Genomic DNA, 12,312 nt, shown 5'->3' with positions numbered 1-12,312 from the left:
TTACCGCCCGAACCGGGCCGCCAGGGTTACGGCAGCGCCGGGCCCGAGTCACGGCCGGGCCGGGGGGCGCGGGGCGGGGCGGGGCCTGCGCGGGGCGGGGCCCACGGTGGGCGTGGCTGGCGGCCGCCCCTCCGTCAGACACAAGCTGCCATTGTGACGTTACGCCACCGCCGCCCAATCAGCACCCGCCGGCGGCGGCCCCACGTGGGCGAGGCGCTCTCCGATTGGCTGTCGGCGGCGAGGCCGCCCGGGTTTTGTCCCCCGCCCGCCGCCCCGCTCCGCCCGGGCGCTGTGGCGGCACCGCGTGCTCGGGCGCCGCTGCCCCGCTCCGCGCCCGCTCCGCGATGGCTCCCGGAGTTACGGCGATCCCGGCTGGACGCAGCTGAACGGCCGCCCCCGGGCGGGGGACCCGCTCGCACCTCGCATGTCCGCGGCGCCCGGGAAGTCGGATGTGTACGGCCTTCCTCCCCCTCCTCCTCTCCTCCATGGCCGTCGTGCTCCGGCGTTAGTTCCTGGCTTTGCTTCCCCTTCTCCCGGCCGCAGGAATACCGCGGGACCCTCCTCCCGCCGCCGCGTTGTTGTTGTTGTCGCTGTGGCTTTTTGATCTATTTTTTTTCCTTTTTTTTTTTTTTTTTCTCCGGGGAGGGGGGGGGGGGGGTCTGATTTTTCTCTTTTTTTTTTTTTTTTTTTTTTATTTTTTTATTTTCCGCCAGCGAGTGCCGGAAGGAGGGGGGGGTGAGGAAGCGGAGGCCCGCGGAGCGCGGCGGCCGGGGGGGTCGGCACCTGGCCCCGGCGCTGCGGGGCTGGGCTCGGCTCCGCGGGCGCCTCCCCGGCGGTGCGGGGCCGGGCTGGGGGGGGGGAACGTGCGGGGGGGAACCGGCCGGGCCCGCTCCCCCCCCCACCCCTCCGCCCTCCCTCCTCCGCCCCCCGCACGGACTTTCCTCTCGTCCCTTTGTTCAGTTCTCGGCCTCTCCGGGAGCGCTCCGAGGCCGGCGGGCAGCAGCGGCAGCTCCGCACGTCGCGATCGCCGTAGCGAGGCTCGGCGCGGCTGCTTCCAGTGACCGCGCCCCAGCCCGGCCATGTACCCCCAGGGCCGGCACCCGGTGAGTCCCGGTACCCCCCGGTCTGCGCCCCCCCCTCGTGGTAACCCCCCCGGTAACCCCCGCGGCCGCTTCCCGCAGGCTCCGCACCAGCCGGGCCAACCGGGCTTCAAATTCACCGTGGCCGAGTCCTGCGACCGGATCAAGGACGAGTTCCAGTTCCTGCAGGCCCAGTACCACAGGTGAGCCCGGGGGCACCCCCGGCCGCCCCCCTCCCCGCCCCGAGCCCCCCGGTTCCGCGGGGTCTCACCGTGCGCTCTCATCCCCCCCCAGCCTCAAAGTGGAGTATGACAAGCTGGCGAACGAGAAGACCGAAATGCAGCGCCATTACGTTATGGTGAGAGACTTTAATCAGATTTCGGATCAGCCTGCAAATGTCATTAGCTGCGAGCCGGCGAACGGGGGGGACCGGGGGAACCCCCCCCCGGCACGGGCACCGCCTGCCCGGGGACCCCCGGGCCGGGGGGGCGGCGGTGCCCGGCGCTCCGAGCCCCAGAGGCTGCGAGCGCCATCCCGAGTTTCCTGTTAACCCCTTTGGAGCGGGGCTGCGGCCGCGGGGGGGGGGCTGCAGCGGTGACCCCGAGCTCGGGGGGGGGATCCCCGGTGCCGGTGGGGGTCCCCCCCTTGCTCGCCCCGAGGCCACCCGGGAGCCACGGCAGCTCCTCCCCCGCTCCTGTTCATCCTTCCCGAGGGAAATGGGCACTTTTGTTGCCACAAAACGCTCTGTTTAAAGCTAAATTAGCATGGCGGGCCCCCGGGTGGGCTCCTTGGCGGTTCTGGTGGGTTTGGCCGGGCCCTGCACCCCCTTTCCCGGCCGCTCCCCAGCTCCCTGGGGGGGAAACAAATCACCAAATCAGCCCCCCCCCCCGGTGAGAAGCTGGGTTTTTGGCCAGACTCCGGGCTGTACCTGTTCTGCCAGGGCTGAGCAGACGCCTGTCACCCAGCTCTGCGCCTCTTTGTTTTTCTAAGTAGCTTAGGAGGAGAAAACAGGAGTCAAAAGGAGTGTCCCCTCGTTAAGTGCCTGCCAGTTAAACCCATAAACATCTGCTTATTATAAGGTGTAATTTCCTTGGCTACCCGTGCTTTAAGCCCAGTTTTGCCCAGGATGCTTTTTGGTAATGACCTTATGCAAATGCCTTCTGTGAATTGAATTCAAATTCTCCTTGGCTCTGGTGTTTAATTGAATTTTTTTTCTATTTTTTTCTCTCCTTCCCCAGTACTACGAAATGTCGTACGGTTTGAATATTGAAATGCACAAACAGGTGAGTAATTTCGAGGGGGGAAGTTGTGATTGATTGATCTCCTGTTGCCCTTTTCCTCCACCTGAGGTAAAATCGGCCCTGATTGCACTAAATAGGGAATAAGTGCTGGAGGCAGGGATGTGACTCCAGGTGGGATCCCGCGGCCCGGCTGTTAAATTGGCAGCCGCGGGTTGATGGCACTCGGTGGGGTTATTTCGTCGATATTCACGAGGAATTTCGGTTTGAGGCAGAGTGTTTGTGCAGGGAGGTGAGAACAGCCTCGCCTGCCGTGCGGGGAGGTCAATACCTGGGATAGCGCGTTCCCAAGGCTCGGAAAACACTGATAGGGGCTGCTGCGCCGGCCTCTGCTCGTGTTGTGGGTACAGCAGGGCTGTTTGTAAGGTCGTCCCCTGCTCCCGGCCCTGCCGGAGCGTGAGACCCAGCCGGGAATTATCTCCAGAGCTCACCGTGTGTTGCTCAATGGCACGGACTTGTCTTTGCATCTGGGAAGTGAAGCAATGTTTGGGGCTGGTTGGGGTTTTGGTTTTGTTGGTTTTTTTTTTTTTTTTTTTTTTTTTTTTTTTTACCCCTCCCTTCCAGTCTTCTCTAATGTGTAACTTGCCTGAAGGAAAAAATAGAGAAGGCCCCAGCAGAATGTGGTGTGCTACCTTGATAAGATTATCGGTAAAGAGCCTAAAGGCTGCGCACATGATGGTAAAACTTAAAGGAATAAAGTTATTATTGAGATTAGACCTGATTATTTGTGCTGCTGCTGCTTACTGGTTTTAGAAGGAGTTCTAATTAAGAACTTAGGGCAGATAGAAGTTGACATCAACTTTGCCGCTCGCAAATCAGCCCCATTCAACTCCAAAGTGGTTTGGCTTAATAGCGGCATCGCCCTCCTCCTCCTCGGAGGCTCGCAGGGCGCTGATGAGATGCAAAGCAGCGTCTCTGAATGCGCCTCTCTCTTCCTCCCCTCGCCTTGCTGCGCCGTAGTCACGGGGCAGCGAAAATAATTCCTGCTTAGTCTTCAGTTTTATATAAATATCTCCTTCCACGCAGATAATCCCGACTCTGCGCTCGGGGGCCGCTGTGCAGGGGCTGTGGGACCCCTGAGCTCAGGGCAGCTTTGAGCTGGGGTGCTGGGGAACACCCCAAAATTGGGGATTGGGGGGCTAGGCCCGGCCTCCTGCCCGGAGGGGACGGCATTGGTGTGGCCACAGGGACACGGAGCCCACGGCCACCTCAGCAACAGCTGGGGGACTCTGGGGTCACCTGGAGGGACCCCAGCCCAGGCTCCTGGGGCAGAGGGTCTCCTGTGCCCACCCTCCTCCTACCTGGGTGCTGGGAGATCCTGGAATGATGGCCTGGGAGATGCTGGGTTGGTTCTGTCACTGGGAGATGCTGGAATGACACCCAGAGATACTGGGTTGGTTCCCTCACCAGGAGACACTGGGTTGGTTCCCTCTGTGGAAGATCCTGGAATGATGGCCTGGGACATGCTGGGTTGGTTCCCTCGCTGGGAGATCCTGGAGTGATGGCCTGGGATGCTAGGGGAGATGCTGGAATGACCCTCCAAGATACTGGGTTGGTTCCCTCACCAGGAGATGCTGGAATGATGGCATGAGAGATGCTGTGTTGGTTCCCTCACCAGGAGATGCTGGGTTGGTTCCTTCACTGGGAGATGCTGGAATGATGCTCTGGGATGCTGTGTTGGTTCCCTCACCGGGAGGTGCTGGAGTAATGGCCTGGGAGATGCTGGGTTGGTTCCCTCACCAGGAGATGCTGTGTTGGTTCCCTCGCTGGGAGATGCTGGGTTGGTTTCCTCAGCAGGAGATGCTGGAATGGGATGCTGTGTTGGTTCCCTCGCTGGCAGGTGCCATTCCCAGGACGTTCCCCGGCGTTCTCCCCGGGTGCATCCCGAGGTTTGGCAGCGCTGGGAGGTGCGGGTGGAGCAGCCCCTCCTCCGTGTGCCGCGGGGGTCTCGGGGCTGCCCCGGGAGCCGCAGAACTCCCGGCGTGGCTCGGTCCCCGGTGGTTCCCGGTGCCCGCTCTGCCGGGAGCCGTGCGAGCCATTCCCGCAGCACCCCGTGCCCGCCCGGGCCGTGCTGCCCGGTGCCATCTGCTGCGTGCCCGCTGCCGGGGGAAGCCGGAGCCGTCTCCCTCTCTAATTGACGGCAAACAAACAAAGCGGCCCGGGCTGCGGGCGCAAACGGGGCGAGGGGGAGCCCGGGCAGGGCTTTCCCCCCTCCGCGGGCCGCAGCGTCCCCCGAAAGGCATCCCTGGGCAGCATCCCCCCGGCGGGCATCCCGCAAGGCATCCCGCTAATTGCGGCGTGGTCCTGCCGGCATCTGGCTGAGGGTGGCTGGTCCTGAACAAACAAGTTTATCAGCTGACCTGTTTAGCGGTTGACTTGTGTTTATCTGCACACAATCAAGTAGACTGAAGTGCTTGAATTATTCATGCAGTGTCCTGCCCTCCAGACTTGACTGCTTGTGATTACATCTGCTCCAGACAAACATTGATGGATACTTCATCTTTAAGCAAAAGGGGATTGTCTGTCTGTGGGCTTATATAACAGATTATCTCTTCCACGCTGAATATTAAGTGTGTGCATATGTGGCTGCGTGTGGGGTTGGTTTTTTTTTTTTTTTTTTTTTTGGCCTTCCTCCCCCCCCCTCCCCTCTTTCTTCTCGTTTTTGTTTCTCGTTAGGAAAAAAAAACGGAGTTTCATAAACAACTCCATATGCAAGGAAATATTTAGGAAGTGATTCCCCAGTCGGTTGCAGAGAATTGCTCCTTACATCAGTCTTCCTGCTGAACTCAACTCCTTGCCCGGGCTCAGCTTTCCTAAACCCGGCTCCAATCAGGAGTTTTCTTTTGAAACCCCGACAAAACTTTTTTCTTTTTTTTTCCCTTTTTTTTTTTTTTTTTTCGGTCGGGTTAATTGATTTTTCCAAAAGAAACTTCCCTTCCCCTGTCGGCCGCGCATTGTTTCTGTGCAGATCCCCGTGGATAATCGCCGAGGGCAATAACCATTCCAAAAGGAAAACTCATTTTGCGTGGGGAAACGGGACACCTCGGCGGACAGAACCTTTGTGCTGCCTTTGATTCCTTGTTATGGCTGAGAACGCTCCACAGAAGCGCTTCTTGTTTCCCTGCCTAATGCTTGCAGCGAGCCTGAACCCCCCAACACTTCCAGGGGAGAGAGGCAGCTTTTTGTGTGTGTGTGTGTGTGCGTTTCTAGAATATTCCAGGAACACAATATCCTTTCTGTCGTGCTCGTTAGCAAGGAGTGCCAGGTAATAATTTGCTAAATACTTCAGAAGCCGGGTAATTTGTGAGCTGTGCTCTCAGCACTCCCAAGGCAGAGGGGAATTCTTTCTTCCCTGGTTGAGTTTTGGGGGTTCCTGGGTGAATTTTGGGGGCTCCCGGCTGAGTTTTGGGGGTCTCTGCGAGCTTTACCCCATGGCTGGTGGTAATTCCCTAATGAGGGGCTGTGTCCTGCCCCTCCACACCCCCGCCCTGAATTTAATTCTCATCAGCCAGGCTCTCCACTTTGCTAATAACGATAGCAGCCACAAATAGCTTTCAACATGCCATTGACAGCCCGCTTGGAGAGAGCACTTGAAATAGTGGTAGACAGCTGAAAGTACCCATAATTGTGCGCCCGAGTGAGAACCACACTGCTCAAGGGCCTGATTTTCATGTGCTTAAAGAGACAATATCCTGGTTTTCAACAAATGCTGCTGGTGCTTCACGCCTCGTGTGATTTACTCCTCCTCCTGCCGGGGGAGGGGGCTCTGGGGGGGTCTGCAGGGGGCTGTGGGGTGCAGAGCCTCTGGGCAATCACCGCGGGCTGTGTGTGCTCTGGGGATGGGGAGAAGGCTGGGGCTTTGTGCATGGGAGCTGTAGCCCCTGCGGGGGTTTAGGGTGCCCCAAAGGTGGATTTGTCATTTCCCAGGGAATGGTCGCATTCCCAAGGCTGCCAGAGCTCCAGGAGCGTTTGCACAACGCTCTGGGGCACAGGGTGGGATTGGTGGGGTGTCCGTGCAGGGCCTTGGATAATCCTGGTGTTCCCTCCCACCCATGGAGAGTCCTGGATTTGAGGCTATAAGTCTGTTATACGTGTTTTGGGGTGTTTTGCAGTGTTCTGTGTTCAGCACCCACCTCTGGAGATTCCAGGATTTGAGGATATAAATATATTATGTATGTTTTGGGGTGTTGTGCAGTGTTCTGTGTCCAGCACCTTCTCCCCATCCTTCATCCCACAGCATAAACCCAGCAGCAAGGGCAGGCTGGACTTGGGGCTGGCGTGGCCCAAAATCTCCACCTGCCATGGCCTGGTGGGATTCCCTTCCCCACGGAGAATATTTTCCATTTGGGAGAGAGCTTGAGGGCTGTGTGATGTGTGCAGGGGCTTTTGGGGTTGTCTTGTGCAGGGTGTTTTGGGGTGTGGTCTGCAGGTTTGGGGTTTTTTTGGGTTGTCCTGTGCAGGTTTTTTTTTGGGTTGTCCTGTGCAGGTTTTTTTTTGGGTTGTCCTGTGCAGGTTTTTTTTTGGGTTGTCCTGTGCAGGTTTTTTTTTGGGTTGTCCTGTGCAGGTTTTTTTTGGGTTGTCCTGTGCAGGTTTTTTTTGGGTTGTCCTGTGCAGGTTTTTTTTGGGTTGTCCTGTGCAGGGTGTTTTGGGGTTGTCCTGTGCAGGTTTTTTTTTTGGTGTGTTCTCTGCTGTTTAGGGTTTTTTTGGGGTGTCCTGTGCAAGGTTTTTTGGGATGCTGAGCCATGCCTGTGGGGCTGGTTCCTGCAGACAGCTCTATCCTCCCAGGAGCAGGGAGCCAGGAGGGATCTGTGTCCTGTCCTGTGCCATGGGGGGGATGCTGGGACCTGTCTGGGGGGGTCACCCCGGGTCTGGCCCATCCCTGCAGCTCCCATTTGCCTCCTGGACATCCCAAGCTGAGACAGTTTGGCACCAGGAGTGTCCCCAGTGCCCAGAGCCCTGTCTGGGCTGTCCCCCCCACACCCTGGATCCAGCCTGGAGCTCTGCACTCCCAGCTTTTGGGTCAGTTTTGAGGCTGCTCTGCCTCTCCCGTGACTGACATCCGGGGGGGTTATTTTTGAACTCCCTCTGCCCCATCCAGGTGTAGGGATGGGAGTGCAGGAGCTGCGGGGCCCAGCCAGCCCCAGCTATTTAACACCGAGCTGCCGCCTCTCCCAGGCGGTGCCAGCAGCAGCTCCCCGTGTCCCCGAGTGCTTGGGATGCTGCTGGTGGCTCTGGCCGTTTGGAGAGCAGGTGACAGGAGCCTCCTTTGGGGCCGAGCGGTGCCGTGTTGATTTATCACCGGTGCAGATGTTTTCTCTGGTTTCGCTGACGCCCCACGCCGGGAGGCTCCGGGCAGGGAGCAGGGCACATTCCTGGCAGGGGCACGCGGCGAGGGAGGGGGATTAGCTGGGATTGCGGCTCCTCCCGGCTCCTTGCCCTTTTTAACAGCCGGGAGGTGTTTGGGAGCCTCTCCCGTGCCCCCTCCTCGCTCTGGCCCGCCCTGGTCCGGGGAGGATGCAGGGCGGCAGAAGGGGATGCGGAGCTGGGATTGCCATGGCAACCCGCGGCGGGAATGGAGCTTTCCTTGGCAGGAGCAGCTGAGGTGGGGCTCGGGGCTCTGGGCAAGGTGATGGGTGAGCCCTCGGAAGGGGAAGGTGTCGGGCAGAGAGCCCTGCCCTGTTCCCAGTGTTCCAGAGAATCCCCTTCCCTCCCAGTTCGAGTTTTAATGGGGACAACTGGAGTTTAATGTGCCAGGGAATGGGAAGAGGGGAAGTGAGCAAATATTTGAAGACGATTGAATCTCGTGTTCACAGGAAACCTGACGGTTGTAAACATAATATTTTGGACACCCAATATCTCTGTGCCTGATCCCACGTGGGGAAGTCTCTTTCTGTGTGGAATGGGGAGTTTGGCTTCACGTCTCGCTTGGAAATTTTGCATTTAGAGGTGGAAGCATCACGTGTGCTGCTGGTGTGGGGAAAACCCAGCTCCGTCCCTTCCTGCTCCATGGAATCAGCCTGGCTGGACGCTGTGTTGTTCCAGGGTGCAGCTGAGGGAGGCTGGCTGGTGTTGTCCCCTGGAACATGGATCAGATTTGTTCTAGAACCCGGAGCTGCCAGGGCAGAGCTCCTGGAGCTGCACTCGCTGCATCCCAATCCAAGGGCTGGAGCTGGAGGAATAAATCTTTAATGCAGCTGCAGCTAAATATAATCTGATCAAAGTGCCAGTGCCAAAGAGCCTGGAAGGAGCTTTTCCCATGGCAGGGCACGGCGGTGGCACCGCGGGGGCTGGTGGCACTCGTGGTGCCAGCCTGGCTGCTCAGCCACGGCGCCAGGGCTGGGCTGGGTTTGGCACTTGGAGCTTGCAGCCCGGGTGGTGTGGGAGTGTTGGAGTGTCGCTGTGCTGGCCCGAGCCTGGGGATGGGGTCACCGTGGCAGTGTCCCTGCAGTGATGGGACACAGGGAGTGGCCTCTCTGTGCCAAGGGCAGGGACAGGCAGGATCCTGGGAAGGGGGCTGGGACACTGGTGCCTGTGACTGCCCCGTTCCTGGAAGAGTCCAAAGCCAGGTCAGAGCAGTCTGGGCTCCTAGAAGGTGCAGGGAGTGGAACTGGATGAGCTTTGAAGTCCCATCTGAGCAAACTGTTCCAGGAGACCATGATCCCTGGCTGCCTGCTGGATCTGTGCATCCTCACGCTCGGGGCCGTGATGATCCCACTGACTGGTGGCTGTGGCCAGGGTACCTGAGTCCAAGCCGTGGTCACTTCCAGCCGTCCCTGCCTTGGCACGGTGTGCCAGCACGCTCCCTGCCTCTGGAATTGCTAAGAAAAGCATCAGGTGTAACCCAATCACCGGGAGTGCTTCTGGAGAACAGGATGGCCAGGAGCGTTCCTGTGGCTTTGCAGCCCACGGGGAGCTCTCTGGGGACCCCTTGGAGCAGGACCCGGGGTCTGTGGGGCTGTTCCCTCTATGGGGGTGACTCCAGGCTGGGGCAGGTCAGGATTTTCCTGGTGTCTCCTTGCTTACGGTGCTGCTGGGAATGTTGATGGTGCTTGTTGTGCTGCTCGTGCGGCAGGAGCAGTGACACCCAGCAAGGACTTGGTGTCCATTGGGATTTCACCCCCAAATTAGGATATTTGGAGCGCTCAAGAGCAGGTGGAGCTGAGTGCTCCTTTGGTTTGGCTGGGCGAGGTTCTGTAGGAGCTGAGCTGTGTGATCCGCAGGGTGGGTTTGGGGTGATGTGGGGAGCACAGGGCTTTGGGAGCGGGGCTGGCTGTCCTGGGAAGGAGCTCCCTGCCAGCAGGAGGCCGGAGCTCTCCCGGCTAATCGCTCGTGCTGTTGATAAGGAGCTGCCGGGGCTGGCGGAAGGAATTTCGGGGCGTTTGATTCCCCGCCAGCGCTCGGCCCCGGCCATTGTTGTGGCGCTGCATCCTCGCGGCCGCTGCGCCGTGTTTGACTTGGAGCTGGAGCTGTTTTCACAGCTGCCTCGGCCAGGAGCAGCCTGGGTTAACCCCTGGGAGCCAGGACACGGCTGTCCCACTGGGAGCATCCCTGGGCTGGGACACGGCCATCCCACTGGGAGCATCCCTGGAAGCTCCCACAGAGCTAATTCCTAAGAAAGCATCGGGTGCACCCCAATCTCCAGAAGTGTTTCTGGAGAACAGGATGGCCAGGAACGTTCTTGTGGCTTTGCAGCCCATGGGGAGCTCTCTGGGGACCCCTTGGAGCAGAACCCAGAGCTCTGGGGTCTGTGGGGCTGTTCCCTCCATGCTGGGGCAGATCAGGATTTTCCTGGTGTCTCCATTCCCTGGTGCCACCGGGGATGTTGGTGGTGCTTGTTGTGTTGTTTGTGTAGCAGGAGCAGCGTGTCCCAGCCATCCCCAGCAAGGGCTGGGTGTCCTTTGGGGTTTTTCCCCCAGTTTAGCCCCATCAGGGTGCAGCTGGCAGGCGTTGGTGCATCCAGGGCTGTTTCCAGAGCAGGATGTGAGGCTGGCAGAGGGAATCCCACCCATGGACAGGGAGCAGAGCCAAGCGGGAGGACAAGGAGGGGCCACCAAACCCTGGATTTCCTGGGATGCAGCAGCTGCTCCCATAGTGAGCCTGGCTGTTTGCTTGGAGCCAGGGCAGGCCAGGCTGGTGTGACACTGCCAGGACACTCATCCTGTGATGGGAAGGGCATGGAGGTGTCCCTGGGCTGGGGAGCTTGAGAGGACAGGGAGAGGGTACAGAAAAGGGGTTTTGGAAAGGGACAGGGAGCGGATCAGTGGCAGGGGACAGAGAGAGGGGATTTTGGGAGGGGACCGGGAGGGGCTTTTTGGGAAGGGACAGGCAGGGGACACAGCTCTGCTGCCAGGAAGCCTCGTGGCACCCGTGGGAGGCTGCTGCCGGGTGCTGACTGCTGCTTTTTCTTCTTCCCTTTTTTCAGACAGAAATTGCTAAAAGACTGAACACGATTTTAGCCCAGATCATGCCTTTTCTGTCACAAGAGGTAAGTGAGGACTTTTTCCACACCCTCTTTGAGGGGGTGCAGCTTCTCCCAGGGGTTTTCCCTCCCTTGCAGGCAGTGCTGGGTGGGGGTTGGATGTGAGAAATGGGATTTAAATCCTGCCTGAATGCTGGAGAACCTTTGGGATGGGCAGAGCTGGGCCCTGCAGGGGCTCTGCTCAGCCTGGGGGGCTGCACTGAGCCCAAAGGGCTGCGGGGGGCTTCTCCTTTTCCCTGAGGAACTGGGAGGTGCTCCTGGGCTGCTGCACACAAAATGGGGCAAAAAATTAGGGGAAAATGGGGCAAAAAATTAGGGGAAAATGGGGCAAAAAATTAGGGGAAAATGGGGCAAAAAATTAGGGGAAAATGGGGGAAAAATTAGGGGAAAATGGGGCAAAAAATTAGGGGAAAATGGGGCAAAAAATTAGGGGAAAATGGGCAAAAAATTAGGGATAAATGGGAAAAATAGGGCCCAAAAGCAGGTGAACCATGCCTGGGGGGTCCTGCCCCTGGGCTGTGGCTGACCCAGGCCCTGTGTCCCCGCAGCACCAACAGCAGGTGGCCCAGGCTGTTGAACGTGCCAAGCAAGTGACAATGACGGAGTTGAATGCTATCATCGGGGTACGTGGACTTCCCAATCTGCCTCTCACCGTGTGTATTCCCCTTTTATTCCTATCATTTACCATATCCAGAGGCAACCCTGCGCTCAGGAGGGCACCCAGGGCGGCTCCCAGACCCCAGCCATCCCAAAACCCCAAAAGTGCCCCACTCCCAGAGCTCCTGGCTGTCCCAAAACCCCAAAAGTGCCCCAGTCCCAGAGCTCCTGGCTGTCCCAAAACCCCAAAAGTGCCCCAGTCCCAGAGCTCCTGGCTGTCCCAGAACCCCAAAACTGCCCCGATCTGGCCCCCATCAGGACAGCTGCTCCCTGGCAGCTCCAGATTGCAGTGGGATGTTCCTGGGGGGATTTGGGGTGGGAGCCTCCCCAGCCCCTGAGGCCAGGCTTGTCTCTGCAGGGCTGTTGGTGTGCAATGTGCTGTGCCCTCGGCAGAGTTGTTGTTCCATGCATTGACCCTTTCCCCGCACAGATTGAGGGGTTCTGATTGAGAATTAACAATTCTGATCGTTTCTGTACCTGCTGTCACTGCCTTGGTCCTGCAGCAAACCCCGGGACATCGAATTCCCCATCCACATCCTGGGCAGGTGGCTCCAGAGCTCATCTGGCTTTGTTTCCCAGGAAATACTGATTTATAATTATTTGTATTTTTTGATAACGATTTACACTTTGTAGGCTTCAAGGATCTTTGTAATTCTCTGTGTCTAACTTGCTCTTCCATCCATTTTCCTGTGTTGTATGGGTGTCACCCGCTGCGGGATCGTGCCCTGGGCTCCTGCAGTTTTTGGGAATGAGGAAGCAGCTGGAGCCCTCATGGTGGGGCTGGTGCCACTTGGGAAGT

The 12,312-nt window shown here is 58.6% G+C and overlaps 1 protein-coding gene across 7 annotated transcripts in view; it reads left to right on the top strand.

Annotated features, from left to right (window-relative positions):
• The first annotated feature begins 313 nt into the window (after positions 1 to 313).
• Positions 314 to 12,312, top strand: part of TLE3 (TLE family member 3, transcriptional corepressor) — a 29,235-nt gene continuing 17,236 nt past the window's right edge. For 4 of the 7 annotated variants that reach the window (XM_063170039.1, XM_063170037.1, XM_063170038.1 and 1 more), the window contains exons 1-7: positions 315 to 504; positions 961 to 1,103; positions 1,182 to 1,282; positions 1,374 to 1,437; positions 2,318 to 2,362; positions 10,800 to 10,862; positions 11,405 to 11,479. In XM_063170039.1, the coding sequence (XP_063026109.1) occupies positions 1,080 to 1,103; positions 1,182 to 1,282; positions 1,374 to 1,437; positions 2,318 to 2,362; positions 10,800 to 10,862; positions 11,405 to 11,479 (372 nt within the window). In that variant the 5' untranslated portion in view covers positions 315 to 504; positions 961 to 1,079. Of the gene's footprint in view, positions 505 to 960; positions 1,104 to 1,181; positions 1,283 to 1,373; positions 1,438 to 2,317; positions 2,363 to 10,799; positions 10,863 to 11,404; positions 11,510 to 12,312 lie in introns of all 7 variants that reach the window. The other 3 variants (XM_063170033.1, XM_063170034.1, XM_063170032.1) reach the window with 1 other exon arrangement.

The sequence above is a fragment of the Melospiza melodia genome, chromosome 15 (assembly GCF_035770615.1).
Source record: "Melospiza melodia melodia isolate bMelMel2 chromosome 15, bMelMel2.pri, whole genome shotgun sequence".
NCBI lineage: Eukaryota > Metazoa > Chordata > Aves > Passeriformes > Passerellidae > Melospiza > Melospiza melodia.
The sequence above is the reverse complement of the archived record's forward strand: the minus strand, read 5'-3'. Positions and strand labels throughout refer to the sequence as shown.